Source organism: Ambystoma mexicanum, chromosome 12 (genome assembly GCF_040938575.1).
Source record: "Ambystoma mexicanum isolate Mex_15411 chromosome 12, UKY_AmexF1_1, whole genome shotgun sequence".
In the NCBI taxonomy this organism is placed as follows: Eukaryota; Metazoa; Chordata; class Amphibia; order Caudata; family Ambystomatidae; genus Ambystoma; species Ambystoma mexicanum.
Window position 1 is genome coordinate 692,372,520 of NC_090936.1, and position 19,417 is coordinate 692,391,936.

The 19,417-nt window shown below is 45.8% G+C and overlaps 1 protein-coding gene across 2 annotated transcripts in view; it reads left to right on the forward strand.

Moving 5' to 3' along the window:
- GTSE1 (G2 and S-phase expressed 1) overlaps nt 1–19,417 on the forward strand; it is a 1,052,868-nt gene that overhangs the window by 424,141 nt on the left and 609,310 nt on the right. For both annotated transcript variants that reach the window (XM_069629229.1, XM_069629230.1), the window contains exon 6: nt 473–640. In XM_069629229.1, the coding sequence (XP_069485330.1) occupies nt 473–640 (168 nt within the window). The remainder of the gene's footprint in view (nt 1–472; nt 641–19,417) is intronic.

Genomic DNA, 19,417 nt, shown 5'->3' on the forward strand with positions numbered 1-19,417 from the left:
ACGCAATTACCCTGGCTGTTAAGTCCTCATTATGGTAGCTTTCTGATTAAGGTTCTGGCACTACAAGAAACAACTTTCTGCTCTCCAGACCTTCTGGTGACCTACAAACTTATCTGTTCGACATTAACGCTGTTTTTATGAAAGTGTAGAAAGGAGCACTAGAACAAATCTGGAGGACAAAAGTTTGTGTTCATTCCATGTCTCACTGGTCCGATTATGCATCATTGATGTTTGATCAACTTGATTCTAAATGTTATCTTTTAATGTTTTAGCTTTGCATCAATGCACTAAGTATATAACTGTTCCAATGTTGGCATAGACCTTCCTAGATTTTTTATTTTGTAAGTGCTAATTCCATGTTATATGCAATACAAAGTATGCTACAAAATAGTTATACCAATCATGAACAAAATCTAAAATGATTCCTCATAGTGTGGTTTATCTTATAACCGATACACATGTTCACTTTCAGTTGAGGACCAGCAAAAAGCCGAGTCCTCAAAAAAAGCAGTCGTGCAGCGCCATGTCATCAGAAGATATTCATTCGGACAAATCGAGTTTCACTTCCGATGTAAGCGATTCATCCCTCAATAACAGCGTTTTGTCACAGACAAAAAAATCTATGCCTGCCGCAAGCAAGGTAATGTAATTTGGCAGTGTGTCGCACATCTATGAAAAATTGTGTAGAATGTGAGCCAACCACTATGAAACTGTTTCACAATTCTTTGTCCAAGAAAACTGTAGTGTGCTGCGTGTATTGCTGTATGTAATGCAAGCCCATGGAATGCTAGGAAAGGCGTTTTAAATTCACCTCCAAAAAATTCCATTTAATGAGACATTGTAAATGAATGGAAGTGCAGTATCTAAACATACTGCCGCACTTACACATACAGTTCAGTAAACCTTTCCCTTGCTGAAATGTACATGGAAGGAGTTGTGTGGGGCAGTGTTATAGGATAAGATTTATAAATGTATTATAAGTATTTGACATCTATTAGTGTCGCTGAGTTGGAGTACATCCTTTCATTTCCGTCAGTGGTGCCTGATCAACACTGCTGGCAGGGAACTCTGATTGTATTGTTAAAACCTGCTGTTGAAATTTGCTGTGTACCACGCCACATGAGTTTTAATATTTTGAAAAATGTGAATTTACAAATGTATGCTAGCTGCCATTGTTCTGTAATGAATGATTGTGATGTGTCGTTTTGCCTGTTCTACAATATTTCTGTTCTTCTGCCGTGGGCAGGCAGTTGTGGTCTGTGAGCCATTCAGATCTTTGGAGTGTGTGAATGGCGGTTATTGGTCAGTGAGCCTTATAATGTATTTAGACGCCATTGTGTGGAATGTATGATGCAGCGCGCTCTACAAATGCCTAAATAAAAAGTGCTATAATTCTGAAAAAGTAAAGAAATGTATACTAGTTGTGTTCACATACATGCAAATATTCAATGTTCTCTACGCAGTTGCCCAGGAGTAATTAACCTGTCTTTTCCCGTGTTCTGCTTCTCTAGCAGCAACTTAAGTTTCTTGTACTCTTTGTATCGTTTGTGGCTTTCCTTTTTCTTTGCATTTGTGTGCATTTTGGGGATATGTGGTTCGATGTGGTGGTTGGTGTCAGGTGATTAGGTGTTGTCTTGGTGAAGGTTTTGTTTTGGAGTTGGTTTTGCTTGTGACAGAATCCTAATGCGAGAGTGTGGTGGTGTTAGGTTCTGGCTTTGTTGATAACCGATTCAAGTTAGTTATGGTTATTTTTAGATGGTTGCGAACGTGCTCAGGCGTGGCAGGCCCGAGACCCTGTGTGGCAGGCTGGGGTGAAAGGTTGGTACGCTGAGATGGTTGTGGATGTAGTGTTGAATGGTTTGTACTCTGTGGCAGCGTCGAGGTTCGGGATGGCAGTCCCGGATATATGGTGGGATGTTTACTTGGTGGATTATGATGGATAGGCAGTGTGTTGAATACACTTTAATTGTTGTGAATGTGGTAATGTTTATGAATTTGGTTGGGTGTTTTGTGTACGGGATCATGTCTGGTGTGTCAGTGTTTCCCCCTTCCTGTTGCTTCCTTTTATCCTGTGCTGGTGCTTCCCTGTGGAATAGCCTTGCTGCCCATCTCCGTCTTGAGCCGGAGCACCTTGAGTTCCAAAAACTCCAAGATCTTACATTTCTCTCCCTCTCTCTCTCGCTAACCGCCTTTCTTTCTCTCCACCCTCCTTCGCCTCTCCAACTCTGTTCAGTTTTTGCTGACTGGTTGCCTGGTTCACCTCCAGAACCTACAGGTCCCAGGCTCCCCCGCCAGTCTTTTGCACTTACCTTCGGTCCTCTGCATTTTCAGCTTACTTGCTCCTTGAGAGGGGAAACCTCTCTGCACCTAACCCAAAGTCCTGCTTGACCGGACTAACTCCCCCACCCCCTGCTTCTCTGCACCTCTGTACATATCCATGACCTAAATGTACTAGGACCCGTTAATTTGCCTTTCCTCTCCCCCCACAATGTTTCTCCACTCCCCCTCCCCGAACTTGGTCTCCACTGTGCCACTTCATGCACTTGCACTAGTAGAAATGTCGTCTGGCCTAGTATGCTAGTTTTTCTGTTTAGGTCATTCGGAATCTTCTAGGCCTAAGAATGCTTACTGCATTCCCTTGTTACCTTCCTGCTTTGAAGCACTTCACCAGTGTATAAGCGACATATAAATAAACCAATTATAAGGAAAGGGATGTGTAGTGTGCTGTATGTAATGCAAGCTCATGGAATGTTAGGGTTAGTGGAACCCTGAGTTCCCTCAGTGTTCTAGGGGTATCGGTTCGTATTGAGGATGGAGTTATTGCTTGTAGGATGTATTTACCTGACCCCCTCTCCCTCCTTCATACTTTATACCCTGTAACATAATAAAGCTTCCTCTACTTTCATATACTTACCACCTCATGCATACTTCGCTTATCTTCCCTGTGAACCAGTTACTACAAATACCATCCCCCATACAAAATAGGTGCTGGTGTCTGCTTCCAAATGGTTGTTTTAATGAATATTTATAGTTTGGCTTGGGTGCCATCCTAGCACGTCCTTTAGTCTGATGGGTGGTCACCTCAAAGGACATCCATGGTCCTTAATATCTAGGGCTAAAAAATGCTTTCATCTTCAAAGTCCTTTCTCTAACTGGTAGTGGCAAGATGTCCTCTTTGCGGAGTATTTATTATCCACGTGTCAAAATAAAGACTGGCTTAGCAGAAGTTTAGGCATCATCCAGTAAACCAGAGTGCTTTGTGAAACAATGATCTAATACATGTTGTGCTGCTAATTTAATTTTCAGATAGGATGCTGAATAACTAAATGGACTAATTATTCGTTAAATGTTTTTAGAGATCTCCATACTAGTTTATACATGTTTGCCATACACATTTGATGTCGCATGGGTATGCTTTTATGACACCAGTTGCCTGGTAGTGATGAGCCCCTGGTAGCTGTTATAAAGCTAGCCAAGCTCGTGTAGGCTAAATAGCTCCCAGCAGTTTTGATAGTGCCTGTTTAAATCTAGATCATTAGGGCATAGAATAGCAGGGGAGCTCCGAGTTGATACCCCTTGCTCTTCAGATGACACAATTTGTTATAAAATATTTCCTAGCTCACTGAAGTTAAATATTGGGTCCTGGTGAAGTTGTCATAGGGTATTTACTCTGTAGAATGTCCCCTTTTTTGCAATTGAATCCCCTGAGCTGTCTGGTTCCTGTAATGCCTTGACGACTTGTCCCCCATGATCCCTTATTGAGAAGTCACTGGGGACTCTCTTGGGGATCTTTTCTCCTTCGCGTCCCATATGCACTCAAGGTTGTGGGCTAATGGTAAGGCGTTCCATGGGAATTAAACCTTTGTTCTTTACTTGTTCTGGTTGCTGGCAGTGAAGATTTGTAGGACTTTTATCTTTGCAACAGGACTTCGCAAAAATGTAAAAGTTATACAGTTTAAATATGATTTTCATGGCTTTCAGGTAAGATATCTTGGCTGTGGGACACGAACGCCAGAAGAGTGTGACTCATGGGGGGGGGGGGGGGGGAGGACAGATGATGGAATGTTAAAAATTAACAAAGGCCCCATGATAAACACCTAAAGTTATAGAATTTTAGGCTGAATGTTTCACATTAAAAATGACCAAAGATTATTAGATGGGCGAAACAATGTTACAGACTGCCGAGTTGTACTGGCATGTTCTGCATAAAATATGTAACCTGCTTATGTAATTTAAGAGGCCCCAACTATAAAAATGTGCCATTTATGGCAAAACTGGATTGTGGCAAAAAGGGCTGTGGGATTACTTTTTTACCTCATAAAATGCAGCCTCGTAAACTGGGACTCCTCCTCGAGGAGGCAATTAATTTAGGCTGACCTATCAGAGTCTTGGAGGTAGGCCTAGCTCGGGTCTACCCACCAATAATTCTGTGATGTCACCATGCTCTATATTAAGAGTGGTTGACAGAACTCTGGACAGTTTCTTTCTGAATTTCCTGCACTGGGGTTCCTGATCTTCCATATTGATCTCGTCAGACTCAGATCCCACTGAAAAGCCAGAGCATAGCTGATCCTATCCCAACAAGGCCAAGGCATTGCTGACCATCCCACAAGGCCTCAATCCTGAAACCCCACTAAAAATCCCAATACCCAAAAGGAGAAGCTGTGGTGTTTTTTTTGGGAAGCATCCTGAAACCAGCCTGGCTTTTGCCCACTAACTGCATGCCAGCTGCCATCCAGTGACCCGAATTGCCCAGCTGTACTTGCCATCTGGTGACCAGAATTGCCCTTGTGTTTGCTGTAAGGCACGTCCGCCGTGTGGTGACCAGACCCAGTTGGCTGTTCCAAACCCAAGCGTGGAATGTGAGTATCTCCTCATCCCAGAGAAAGTCTCCACATCTTGACCCTTTTGTCTTTATTCCGCTCGCTAAGCAATCCTATCCATACCCTGGAAACTTGTAAAACTGTTAGAAAGTCATGGGCAGGGTGCACAGATAATTTTAAGTGCAAGCACCATCTCTTTTAATTTCTGGCTGGTGAAAATCATAAGCCCTTAGTCATATTTTGATCCAACTAATTCCCAGTTAAAGTTGAGCGCTGGGGTGACAAGGTTGCCTTCGCAAATCAACCTTGGAGTGTACTGTGTGCCTCTTTAACAATATAGTCTAGATAATTTAGTTTAAGTCAAATTTTTTTACAGCTTTATTTTCTTAAACCTTATTCAACCTTCAAAATCTCTCTCATTTCACCAGCTAGAGACATCATTTCACCTCCGTATTGTACCTGTGATATACATCTATCCCCCAGCCCAAATACTGCATTGAAAATCCAAGTATTTCAACCGTTTTTCATAAAATTTGTTTGTCATTTTAAACAGGAATTGAAAAAAAGGCAACTTTCCAACGTGTAATTCGGCTGCAATGTGTTCCTACTTTCAACTTGTATGCCTTGTGTTGAGAGCTTGCCTTGTGATTGTTAGGGTTTATACATTCAGGTTAGTGTGAGAAATCAGATTTGCCTCATAGATTTAACCGCACAATTATTTGTCAATTTCCGCCTGTCATTTCAAGCTATTGCAAGGGGCTTTTCCTCTGATTTTGTGAGGGAAGGTCGGATTTTGAATCTGTTTGCTCCCTATTATCCCTGACGACCTGCTGCTTCTTTTTATCCGCTCGATTATTTGTCGGTTGAGGGAACATTGCAGGGGGAAACCTTAACTTGCGTGCCATCTACCCTAATCCAAAAGTGCTCCTGTTCACTTGTGCTTTGGATATGTTCTACTAGAAGATTAACCATGTGCTTTGCTTCCATTTACATTGTTATTATCACCACATTGGTGATTGCTGCCCCATATTAAAATGTGATTTTTGTAAATTTTAAAAAATATTGTATCTTCACCAACCGGCCTGGTTCATGGTCCATTGGGACCCGGGCTATTTGTAAAAGGGGGAGTGAAACGGGTTGTGTATCTGCTCAATTTGAATTCATTGAAATTAAAGAAAAAGCATTCCTCTTGAGCACCACATCCCAGGATAAGACAGTGTCCTTGTCTGGTGTGTGATGCCCGATTGGAATCCTTAACAAGTTGTAACCTTTTTGGCTCCAAGAAAACTGGTTTCCACCTTCAAGGAGGCTCTCAAATGTGAGTGCCTGAGTTTGTGGCCAACTCAGTCTTTTTTTTTTTTTTTCTTTTTTTTTTTTTACTTTCCGCTTGCTCCCAGTTTTGTTTTTTGAATCTTATTAAACTTCCCTTTTGAGCCTCGCCTCCCCCAGGAGGATTAATGAGTTGTGCCTCATGTGACTGATCGTTCCCAGCCTTGGACCCCCATGCACTGTGTCAGGAGGGATTGGGGCCAGACCACCGCTGGGGATGCATGTTCGACTTGCAGTGCTCTCGGTCACAGGATATTGAAGAATCTGTCGCAGTGGAGAGAGATCTTCCACACTTCTCCTCCCCACCTTAGGGACTTGTGTCCAGGACCTCTCGTCAAGACAAGGTAGGCCCTCTGTTCAGCACGGCTCCACAGAACAGTGAATCCTTCCCCGGGGTTCCCACAGATCAGGGTTCCTCGAATTTAGGTTCTGGTAGGCCCGAAGTCCTCGAAGGCTAACCGCTCCCAATCCGAGGGGCTTGAGAGCTCTTCCAGGTGCTCCAGGGACAGACCTGAGGCCATCCTGGCCACTGGCTCCCAAGTTGGTGCTCAGGGGCCCTACCAGGCTGTCATCGGAAGGACAATGAAGTTCGTCCTCTTCTACCCCAGAGCGGGGTAAGGGATTGTTGAGTGCCACTTCAGAGGCTGTCCTCAGTAGGTTCCACCATGGCTACCGGCACAGGTGCCGAAGGCGTCCAGCCTACCGGAGCTCGCTCGGAGTTAATCAGTTGGGGTGTTGCGACTACTGGCTGTCCGGGTGAGGGCTCAGCACCTACCAGAATTATCTGAGGTATGACGCTGCTTCGGATGCAAGAGCCAAGCTGTATACCCCTTGTCTGAGGCCTCTATTGGCTCAGGGCCTCAGCCCTCCTGTCCAGGGCATGGCGCAAGGCTTCAAAATCGCAGAGGCACATGGTGGAGTCTGCCAGGTTGGCAGCCATTTTGGATCCAACTCGGGGCCTGCAATAGGCTTTGCAAAATGACCCCAGTTCCCCCCCTTCCCTCTGAAAGCAGCAGCAGATCCTACGGTGCAGGCTTCTGGTGCTCTCTGGGATACTTCTACCCATCACAGCCTTACAGCTACACGCACCAGGTGCCTCAGCACTTTGACCAGGAACTGAGACCCAGCGCCTCGGATGACCGGGCACCTGGGGGACCAAGCGGCTCGCGAGGTCTGCTTCCTAATGCGTTCCCCCGCCTCATGCGTTATCCCTCAGATGAAGGGACTCCTGGAGGACATTGTGAAGGAGGTCCTCCCGCAGGTGGCACCTCCCCGGCCCTCTCCTCTGGGTGGTACTCCTGTTTTTTGTTTCCTGTACTGCTGGTTCCAGTGCTAGTCCCTCCCCTGGTCCAGGCCTTACCGGTGGTTCTGACTCCTCCTGTTCCACCAACCCCTCCAACAGCCATTGTACCTGTCTGCGGCTCCAGACCTAGTGGTCCGGATTCCCCTTAGTCTGTGAAATGGGGGACTATGCCCAGTATGATGAACCCTCGGCACCCAGTAAGGCCTTTCAGGGTGGGGGGGAGAAATACGGTGGCTAGCATAGATCTTGGGGAAGCGCTCCACAATCCACGGATGCAAGCATAGTACTTGAGGGGTGTGGGGGGGGGGGGGCGCATCTCAGTCCGGTCTGGCATCCCTCTCCAGAAGTATGTTCTGCAGGTGGCCCGAAAGCTCTGGGAGAAGCCCAGGGCCAATGCCCAGATGAACAAGAAGTTGACAGTCCAACAGATCTGGAAGGCATCTCCCGGAGACCCCTGACCCCATCCTACCCATGAACCAAACTGGGGGCATTTGAATTCCGTGGGGATGCCTAAACCTTCCAAGTTTAGGCTTAGGGACGGGGAGCCAATCCTCCTGGCCTCTCAGTCGTGGCTGCGGCCTCCTTGTATTCTATACCATAGTCTGTCTTTCTCCACAAGAGCCACATCCAGTCCAAGTCCTTGAGTCTTTGGGAAAGCGCTGTTATTCCATCTCAGAACTGCATCTGCGGTAAGCCAACACACATGCTCTCTTGGCCGCGGCTAACCAGAAGCTGTGGCGGGAGCTAGGGGAATTTGTCTGCCATTGGACAAGCATGCATCCTTCAAGGCTGGGTTTGGCAGATGGCTGGGCTATTGCACAGGACCTCATGGAGTCTTCGGTATCCCACATTGACACAGCCAGCACACACAACTGTGCCTTGAGGTCAAAATGAGCGGGACTGCGTGGATGCATGCCACTAAGTTCATCTGGCATGCAGGTATGGATCCTGGATCTACCTTTTTAGGGCGTGGTCCGTTTTCATTAGTCAACCGATGACAAGTTGACAGATGAAAACCTTCACTCAAACTGCCAAGTCTTTGGCCATCCTCACAAAACCAGGTCAGACCTCCTTCCCTCCGTCCCAGGGCAGGACCGAGTTCAAGCCCCACAGCTTCAAGGGGTTGCGGGACCGCAGTACAGAGGCCTGATGGGTCACTCATCGACAACAGGAGGAAACAGCAGAGGATGTTGTGATGGTTATTCTGCTCCCCCTTCTCTGACCCCACCTCTGTTGCCAAGAATCAGTGGCATCGAGGTCAGGGAACACAGCTCGCCTGTTGGGGGCCCTTTGGCTCGTTTCCAGGACACCTGGAAGCGGTTTCTCAGTAACTCGTGGCCCCTATCTGTAGTTTAAACCCGCTTGTCTTCTCCCTTTTCCGCTACCATCCTCGCCACCTTTTCGTCAGATTGGGTCACCAGCTCTTTTACGGGAGGTCCTTTCGCTCCTAGGAGATGCAGGCGATAGAACCGGTTCCTCATGTAGATGGGGTCTCTGGGTACTATTCCAGGGATTTTGCAGTACCTAAGAATAACCAGTATGTCCTGAGTGTTGTCCTGGACCTGTCCTTTCTAAATCTCTCTACTGCTGGAGTGTTTCAAGATTACTCCTGTACACATAGCCAAGTGTATGTTCCCTGGACCTCAAGGATGCATCCTATATGTTCCCATCTACCAACCGCAGAAACTGAAGTTTCGGTGGTTCACGATTTTGTTGCATCATTTTCAGTACAAGGTGCTGCTTTTGGCCTAAACTCGGCCCCTCGTGCATTCACAAAGTTGATGAATGCAGTTGCAGGTCATCTCTGCTTAGAGCGCCATCATCTGTACCCTATTTGGTCGGCTGGCTGGTGAGGGTGGGGTCACCCGAGGGGGTGGGGTACTCCTGCCAGAGATTAGAGGATATCCTTCATCAGCTGGGGTTCTCCCTTAACCAGTCAGTTGCGTCCATCTCTGGAACTGGTCTTCCTAGGGGAGACTTTGAACAATACCGTTCAGTGGGTGTTTCCTAGGCCTTGAGGCTTCTGTCCCTCCACAAGGCAGTGGGGCACTTTCTGGCCAGCACGACCACCTCGGCATGGTGGCTCCAGCACATTCTGGGCCTGATGGCCTCCTGCATGCTCACTGTACATCACTCTCCTCAAGATGAGGTGCATCCAGCTCCACTTGGTGGCCAATTGGGATCAGGAGATGGGGGGGGGGGGTGTCTCAATCGGACAATGTCCAGATACCTCTGCTCCTACTGCCCGGTAGTCGCTGATGGATGGCAATGTTTCAGTGGGGCCCCCTATCACCGGATAGGAGCCTACCCTGGTGGTGACTGACTTCTCCCTTTTGGGCTGGCTGGCTACTCTGGAGGGCTATGGCCGTGGTGGACAGATGCCCTCCTACATATTATTCTGCTCCGGGCAGTGGGCCTGTCCCTCGGGGCGTTGTTGCCCTTATCAGGGACAGGGCGGACAATTCTACTAAAATTTTATTTACCTGAACAAGCAGGTTTGTACCAGCATCCCCCACAGCCCCCCATTCCCCCTATGCACGGAGGTGGTAAAGATCTCGGAATGGGCCCTGACTGAGGGGGGATTTGGATTTCAGCAGTCCATCTCCCTGGGACCGCAATGCAGAAGCGGATCAGCTGAGCCTCTTGGGGTTCAACACCTACGATTGGGAGTTGACACTGACTCCTTGTTGCCACTGTTCCAGCATTGAGGGTTTGCGGACCTGGATTTGTTTGCAACCCCTCTGAATTCCAATGCCCCCAGTTTGTGCTTCATGCGTGTGATGGGGTCAGGGCTCTCTGGGAGATGCCTTCCAGATCTGTTGGCACGGCTGCCGGTGTTATGCGTTCCCGCCCACTTTGCCAACTTCCCTGCCACAACAGACCATCTGCAAGTTCCTGGCTTCAGTGGGTTGCGAGCCTCATTCTGATTGCCCTCCCCTGCCCCCCCAACTGGCCTTCGAGACCCTGGCTTTCAGATCTGCTCCAGTTGTGCTCCTAGGGTCCCGTCCACCTTACAATCTCTAGCAGGGGATTCCTGGCGCAGCAGGGCAGGGATGCTGGCGGCCTGGTTCCTGACCAGCTTAGGCTTCAGCATGCTCAATTTTTGGATGACAACTGGGGCATCTTTCAGCAGGCCAGGTGGCCCTCGACTCGGTCCCAGAATGAATAAATGGACTAGGTTCTGCAGTTGGGATTGTGACAAGGGTCTGGATCCTCTCACCTGTCCTCTGGGTGACATTTTGGCTTTTCCCGCACACTTGGCTCTGTCTAGAGTTCAGGTGGATATGTGCCACACTTATTTGGCTGCCGTTGGGGCTTAAAAGAATTCCCTTGAACATGGGTTTTCTGCAGCCAACCTGGTGGTTAAGGCCCACCTTAAGGGGTTGTCTAGGCTTTTTCCACCAGTGCATTGGCCGCACTCGGTCTGGGACCTTAATGTGGTCTTGCAGCTTTGCAGCGACAGCCTTTTGAGCAGATTGCCTCTGTGGGCATCCTAATGGTGAATCTAAAGACGGTCTTGCTGGTGGCGCTCACCTCGGCATGAAGGGTTAACGAGCTGCAGGTGCTGTCCTTGTGCAAGCCCTTCACCAAGTTTCACAAGGTCATCTTGCGCACTCACCCAAACTTGCCCAAGATGGTCTCTCCATTCCATCTGAATCAAGTGATCTACCTGCCTGTGTTTTTCCTGCAGTCGGAAGGCAGAGGGCTCTGCGTTCCTTGGACCTCCAGAGGGTCCTATCTTAGACTAAATCTTTCAGGAAGTCTGAGGCATTGTTTGACTTTTGGGGGCTCCCCCCTAGCTCTCAGGGTTTGAAAGGCTTCCATCGCCTGTTGGATGGTTTAGGCCATCTGAGGCGTACACGGCCATGGGCAGACCTGTTCCCGAGGGGATTCATGCCTATGTGGTCAGAGCCAAGGCCACGGCTGTCACCTTTCGGAGACCTGCTTCTTGGGATGTCGTCAGCAAGGTGGCTACCAGGGCCACTCAGTCGGCCTTCTGTAAGCACTACTCACTGGACACCAGCTCCAGGTGCGAGGCAGTTTGGTCAGGCGGTTCTGAAGAAACTTTTTGCTCCATCCTAGATATGCGGCAGGTTATCAACCCTGTGTTCTTGTTTGGTGGAATCGCCCACAAGAATGGAAAGTGTATAGTTCTCCTAGTCCCTTTTCCTCCATATGTCCCACCCTCCGTCCCCAACTATTATGCCAGTGGCTAATATGTAATAGGCGTAGCCAGGTATCTAAGCGTCCCACATGTTCAAAGGGGGCTGAGGTGAGGAGCAAGAGGGTGGGGCCTCAGCAGATGTTGCCACGCCCAATGTCATGCCCCTGCACGCCATACTAAATTTAAAGGGGGAAAAAGGTAAATGGGAAGATCAATTGTTCGCTGCCAAAGGTTCCGGTATTGTCCCCATGTTGCGGGACGCCCACAAGGATGAAGGAAAGCGGACTATGGACAAGAGTACTCAATCACTGTAGTGACTAAACTTTAATTTTAGGGGAATAAGGGGGTGGGCAGTGCTCCATGAGGTCTCCTGCATTTAAATACAGTGAAAGGCATAGAAGAAATAAAACTTGATGTTATGGGATTCGAAAAAGTCACCCAAGTGCCATTTATTTTACTGGTCTTTGTCAGAGAGTTCTGCTGATAATCAGATGGGGTCTGGTGGGTTCATCTGCAGTTGTGACGTTTGTTTGCTGACTTTCTGGTGGTCTTCCGAATGGGCAATCCTTTCAGCTGCTACTCCAAGGACACTTCACGGCAGGCTTTGTAATGAGGCTTGAATCGCTTTCTCATCTTATGGGTTCCCAGGGCTGCATCCTGTATCCCACATTGTTTTTTTTATTTCAAATAATAAAAAAACACAACATGGGATCATTTCAAATAATAAAAAAACACAACTTGGGATACAGGACTCTTAAACAAAACTAAATCTGGACAGCTCTTGTTTGGAGCGCCAGTTTTTGCGCAGAGAGGGACATGCAGGAGTTGGAATGTGGGAGAGAAAATAGAAGATGCATCGCACATTTACCAACGAATTGCGTGCTTAAGTATTTACAAGTGGCTCCACAAACAATATGCCCATTTGATAGCGGTCCCTGTTCCAGGTCTACCAAAAAGAAACCTAGATTGATGGTTAGACGACTCATTAGCCAACTAAAAGCACCACTTGTCCTGACGAAGGCCTGGGGGCCGGGGAAATCTATTTGAAGATGGGGTTTATCCCATGAGAGAGGTCGAAACGTGTTGACGCATCCTCTCAAACATATTAGCTTGAGAGAAATCTTTATGTAGAAAAGTGACAAAAGAATTGGCTTTGAAATAAGAACAATGTTTATAAAAGTTATGTGAAGTGAATCAACTTATGTAAAACCCTTGAAGAAAAATGTGTGAGGTGTTTGTAGAAAAAAGCTGTAACAAAGATACTTGTTGAAAATTAAATTAATCCAGCAACAATTATATTTGCTACAAGCAAAAAGCACTGAGTCTGGGTATTTTAATATGATGGTATAGATTAACATCATTTGTCATAATATATGGTCTGAAAGTTTTGTGTTACGAAAGAGGAGTCAGGGGTAGTTTGTGTTTCACACATCTCGTATAGTCCTTGCTCGATCTAAACACAGACCCCTCGGAAACAAAAAATGTTGAGCACGACCTACTATATTTTCTCTAGCCTCAACAGGCCATTAAACTTTCTGTATAGATGGAACTGATGGGCAGTTTTGGGGGCCAGCCTTATTGGCTGGTCACAAACATTTGTTAGGAACCCTTCTGTCCGATTGAAGGGCTGACTTGGGCCTGTCCATGAGTGAAAGTGTATTACTAGGAGAGACCCTGATCTTGCCTCCTTTCTGCTGGAGTTTGGATTAACTCTGCAGGTTTACTTTACTGTAAGATTTTGGCGCTGAGGCTTCTGCGATTTTTGAGCCCAAGTTTGGTCCTATTGGTTACGTTTGGATCTCGATACCTTGGCTCCGGTTTGGACTTTTGGCTGCTAGACATCCTTCTTGTGCTATACTCTTCCTCCCACTGGACGAACTGGTTGGCTGGACTGCGACATTCGTGCTGGCACCATCACAGGGGTGTTTTCTTTGCTGCCATCCTGTTATGCTGCCTTGGTGTGTAGAAATCTACTGCCCCTCAGAAGGGTGTTGGCAGACAATACCCAGCCACTCGTGTTTGCTTGGGCCATCCTGCACCACCACCACCTCAGTTTATATCATGGGGCCATTTTCTGCTGCTTGGCTGCCCCTCTGTCCATCGGGCTGTCTAAATCCGCTTTGCCAATTTAATCTGTCTGCTAGCAGCAATCTTTGCTGATGCTTTCGGCTGTTGGGTCCTACACCTCAGGACAGTTCTTTTTGCCCAGCTGGCTTGTAGTTTCCCAGGGTTGATTTTCCTGGATGATGGATCCTGTAACTTCATCTGTAAAACAGCTGTACTCACTGGGTTGTATTTCATAATGACACTATTTGGGATACACAACCAGGAGTACTTTCCTCGGAGTGCTGGGTTGGTGGGTTTTCGCACTGCTTACACTGGGAGGGCCCTGTGGTCCGTGATCAATGGTGGTTGCTTTCTACTGCAAGTTCTATTCGTTTGCATTGGCCCCATCTTTTCCAAGTGCTGCTGGATATCGAACCTGGCACTGGAGCTCCACAACCTGGGAAGTTTGCTATCCTTTCTGCACCTGTGTTGTAGAACTACGTAATTTTGCAAATGTCTGTGCCTACTGAATTTTCCCTGCTTATTTCTATGGTGACACTTAATATACCTGGATCTCTGATTTTAGAGGGACATGCCTGCTGCTGTACATTTATCCTGGATCCCTATGAGTCCCTTGAGTCAGGCCATTGAGGGACCCATAGAAATAAAGTACCTTTTTTGTTTTAATTTATTTTTACATGCATTTTTAATGGCTTACATTCCACTCCTCCTGTGCTTAGATTTTACAATAGCTATATTTATCTAGGGGTGCAATGAGTTGGTGCTCTACATCTGTTTTGAATTTTGGTGGCCTGAGTCTGTCGTTTTTAAGTCCTTTTGCCCACTCCCTAGGTTCTACACTTAAAGTATGGCTTTTTTTTATTGTTTCTAACACTGTCCTAAAGGTTTAGGAATAATGTGACCATTTTCAGTGCTATCATTGTTTGTTCTGAATAGGAGACTGTATTTCTGTACTGTCTAGGTCCTGTTTTCTTCCCACCTATAGCATTTATCTACGGTTTACGTGTATATTTGTCAGAATATCAGTGTGTGGTGGTCTTTGGTCAACTATGTGGACTTACTGTTCTTCCCCAACAGCCCCCCCTCCCACATGGTATTAAGCCGGACTTCTCTGCACGGCTGCCTTCTGTAGAGCGCTTAGGTTTACCTTTATAGTTTGACTTGCATCTCACCTTTAGGTTAAACACTGAACTAGCAAGAGGGTTCTGCAAAAATCTTTATGGACTTAACCAAAACCTGCATGTGGTAGGAATAGGGTCCCTGAGCCAATTGGTCTCTAAATGTATTCATGCCATTCATTTTCTTCACATTTTGTATTATTTAGACTAATAAGTGATTTAGAAGGGCCCCCCCTACCTGCAGGGATTAATAGAATGTTCAAATACTACCTTTCTAGAGTGTGTGCTCATTAAACATTTTTAATTAGTTTAGTATATCCCTAAATTGATTTTGTCCTCAAAGTCTAGATTCCAGCATCGATATGTAAAAGGTTAAAGCACCCTTGTAATGGATACTATGTTTCACTGTTGCAACACTTTTAAGTTTGTTTTGTTTGTTTATTTGTAGCGCGCGCCAGACCCGAGGGTATCCGGGCGCATGTTCAAGAATACTTTAAGCTTACACATTTCAGGAGGGTTACAAGGTGCATTAGCAGTAAATGATGACAATGTACGTGTTAGTTACACATTTCAGGAAGGTTACATGGTGTATCATTAGTAAGTGATGACAGTATGCGTGGTTACATGCGAGGGTGAGTGTGCACAGAGATGTGTACACAGTAAGCATTGAGTGTCAGGAGCAAGGTGGGTTAAGCGGGTGATGAACGCGGTATGCGTTCGGCTGCAGATTAACAGGTGGGTCAGCCGTGAATAGTCCTAGTCTAGTAGGTTATAGGTCATTTTCTTTGAGCCATTTAATGCAATTGAGTCTGAAGTGTGGATAAGATTGGACAGATCTTAAGGATGATGGGAGGGAGTTCCATAGCTGGGCCGCTTGGACAGGGAAGCTGGTGCCTCCGGCTGTGCTCAGTTTAAATGGGTTCACGGCTAGTTGGTTGGTGTATGCTTCTCTGGTAGGTCTGCTAGAAGTTCTCCTCTTGAATATTTGTTAGGTATTTGGGGGCTAGGTCATTAATACTTTTGAAAGTCAGTGATGCTGTTTTGAGTTTAATTTTGTTAGCTGTGGATAGCCAATTAGATAGAAGTAATCACCAAAACAGGTTTTTCATGTCTGTGTATTGATTTAATACACTTTAGGTGGCCCTCTAAAAAAGCATTCAGTATTTAAAACCTAAATCAAATCCCAATCACCTATCATAAAATAACACAATGGAAAAGGGAAATCAAACATTAGTTTATAAAGGAGAAATCAAAATATGTCTAGTGATTTTTCATTTTTATAGTCTACTTTTGTAACATGTAAATAACAGATTTAGTGTTTTAGTTAGAATTAACTTTACACTAAACAAAACACGATAAACCAAACTTAAAATTGCAGTACATAAAACAACTTTATCAAATATATGCATCATAAATCCCATCCTCTTAATGCAGCTTATTAGTTCATTATCCCTCCATTTCATTATGAATTACTATCCATAAATTGTTCTTTGTCTTCCGGTTTAACATTGATTTCAAAATTGTGCTGTTCTTATGGCATATAATTTGCAAGTCTTCCCAGCTATAGTGAACGTAATGCTGAAAGATTCTTATATTGTCAATAGATGTCGCTCATGTTATCTGTGTATGGGACCAGTTTGTCCCCTTAGAAATGGATATTTATACGACAAACCCTTCTAAACGGTGTACAGGTTCTAAGATATGTACATGACGGTAACATGATTACATGTGGCTGAGGAACTAAAGGGGGTAAATGCAATAGAGCGACCATTTCAATTTGGTTTTATGAGTGATTCCTGTTCAAAATTTGTATTATCAGTGCTTGTTTCATAATGGCATGGTCAAGGTCCCAATTAATGGCCTTAAAGAAATCTTTGTATCCATTCTTAAACTCTCTAACATTAGAATTACCCTTTTTTATTGCAGCATCTAAAATGGATAACAAGGAGACACGGTTGCTACAGGCCTTTAACTTCCCCCATTTGATGGCAATACTGATTTCTAAAGAGGGTAGTCCTAATTTCAGTCAAAGAGCTTGGATTGGGACACATTGTGGTAGACTGAGAGCTTGACATTGAATCTTACATTCTAGTTGTCTGTCCCTGCTAATCTCGCTCCCTCCAAACTGCTCTAGTCTTTGCCAAAAAATATTGCACCTTCTGGATTCCTTTACTACTTGTCCTCAACATGTGTTTCAGCCTTGTATTCTTTCTCTTCCTGACACTGGAACTTCTCTGTCTGATCTGGGCTCTTGTTTTTCTTCTAAAGTATCACTTCCAATTCCTCCTACCCTGTCCCTTTCTAGTATCCCTCTTCCTCTCTTTTCTTCCTGTTACTGTTGATGAAACTGCTATCTTCCTCTCAAGATGACCCTACCTCTGCACCTACTGACTATTCGATCACTGCTAATGAAGATTGCCCAAGCGCAGGAAGTCTTGATTCTATTAAAGACGGAGGCGAGCATTATGCATTAACTTCTTTAATGCTGCTAACCACAGCTCTTCAAATCTTACTGTTTTTTTTTTTTAAACAGTTAACATGTGTAAACAACAAAGAGAAAAATGAAACAAAAACCTTGGGCATACTACAGCCCCCATGAGGCTCTGCTGCCTGTTTGTCCCAGCCTCCATCTCACTGGCCAATCTGGGCCCTCTCTACTACAAAATGTCTGTCCCATAGGGTCTCCCTCTTTTTTTGATTCTTCCATAACTGAGAACCATAGTCTTAACTGAAGTCCAATGCTTTTGGATAATCAAATGGCCTCTCTTAATCTCCATTGCTGCCTCACGCTCTATCTTCTATCTCAATATATTCCAGAATTCTTTCTAACGGGTTCCACCAGTCATACTCTTGATGATTCATTTGCTCATCTCCTATGCCAAAAAGAGATTTGCAAAGTTAGGGGAAGTTAGAGGAAGGGAATACGTTCATCCTTTGTCATTATTTCTCACATTGACATTATCACCACATAATATTCTACAGAATATTATGGCTATGGCACATGTATTCCTGCTGGGCGGGAATAATGCTTGCCTCCGTGTCTTTAATAGAATGAAGACTTTTGGGGCTTGGGCAGTCTTCTTTCTATGACAAGACAGGAGGTGAGCATTAGGCTCGTTCAAAGCTTTCCACCACTGCTGAAGCTATATTGGAGACTGGTTTAAAATAGAATGTCCTGAATACTGAGTCAGTTGACTAGTCTGCTGCCTTCATGATCGCCTGCAGCGGAACTCCTGCTGCAAAAGCTTGTGAGGCCATAGCTTCTCTGGTGGAGTGTGCTCCAAATATCATGATGTCTATAACCGCCAGCTCCATCACTTCCTTTACCCATGTCGCAATTGCTTTATATGGCTTCCTATGTGCTATAAGTAGCTGACTAACACCTGCGGGCCTGATCGCCGTTGTCGCTGCTTCGTAGCGTTTTATGCATTGCGCTACGCTCAACTTATTGTTCGGGAAGTTTGGGTATGAGATCACTTTAGAATTGGTCTTTGTTCGTTGCGCTATATTAAACGCTATCCCTTCCGGGTAGAATATCTTCCTGTCTATCCCCAGAGCTTTCTCTTCTGAGATTCTTCTGCAGGATACTAAGCAAAGTAGAGTTGCTAATTTCCCTGAAAGCTGTTTGTTGGACACAAAGGTATTTCCTGGCCACAGCTGCATAATTATTTTGGACATCCCACAGTGAAGAATATCTCGGCATGGGAGGCTTACTGACTTTCACTCCTTTCAACAGTCTTGTCACGGCTGAGTGCTCCCCCCACTGGAACACCATCTACCAGCTCGTGTCCTGTGGATATTGCTGACCTATACACTCCCACTGTTCTAAAGGCCCTACCAGCGGAGGGTAGACTCACTAGAAAATTCATTATTTGTACTACAGGTGCTGAAATGGGAGAAATACTCCTCCAGCACAATTCTCAGGCTTGCCAAGCGTAATTATAGCTCTGGATTGTGGATGGAGCCCATGATAAGTTGATAATTTCTGCAGCTTCCTCTGAAATCCCTGGTAAGCACCATCTACGCCTGAAATTCTGCATGCTATCAGTCCGTGTCTGGGCCTGTATCAGGGGTGCAGGGTTTCCGCTGTATCTGACAGGACATCTGGTCTGTGTGCAATCCTCCGAGGGGAAATCCATAGAAAGTTTCATCAGAACTGAAAAAAGGCTTGCGATCTCCATTCTAGAGTCACTATTTCTGCTCTCTCTGCGGACCTTTGCTAGTACCCTTGCCAGCATCACAAAGGGGGGGGGGGGGGGTAATGTACCTGACCTCCCCAAGGGTGAAGAAAAGCATCTCTCTTGAGCCTCCGGGTCTAACTTCCAACTGAAGTATCTAGTCAGTCGAGTGTTCAATCGTGAAGCAAATAAGCCTATGGTCCGCAGGCCCCATCTCTGCTCTAGTTTCTCGAAATATCATTTTGTGCAACTTCCAGTCGCTGTAATCTAGTAAGTATCGGGAGTTCCAGTCTGCCACTGTATTCAGGGCCCCTGGTAGATATTCTGCCATGACTGATATGCTCTTCTCTGGGCAGTCGTGCCAGAAATCTTTCGCTAGTTCCGCTAGCATCTTGGATTTGGTGTCCTCCCAACTTTATGTATTGCACCGCCGA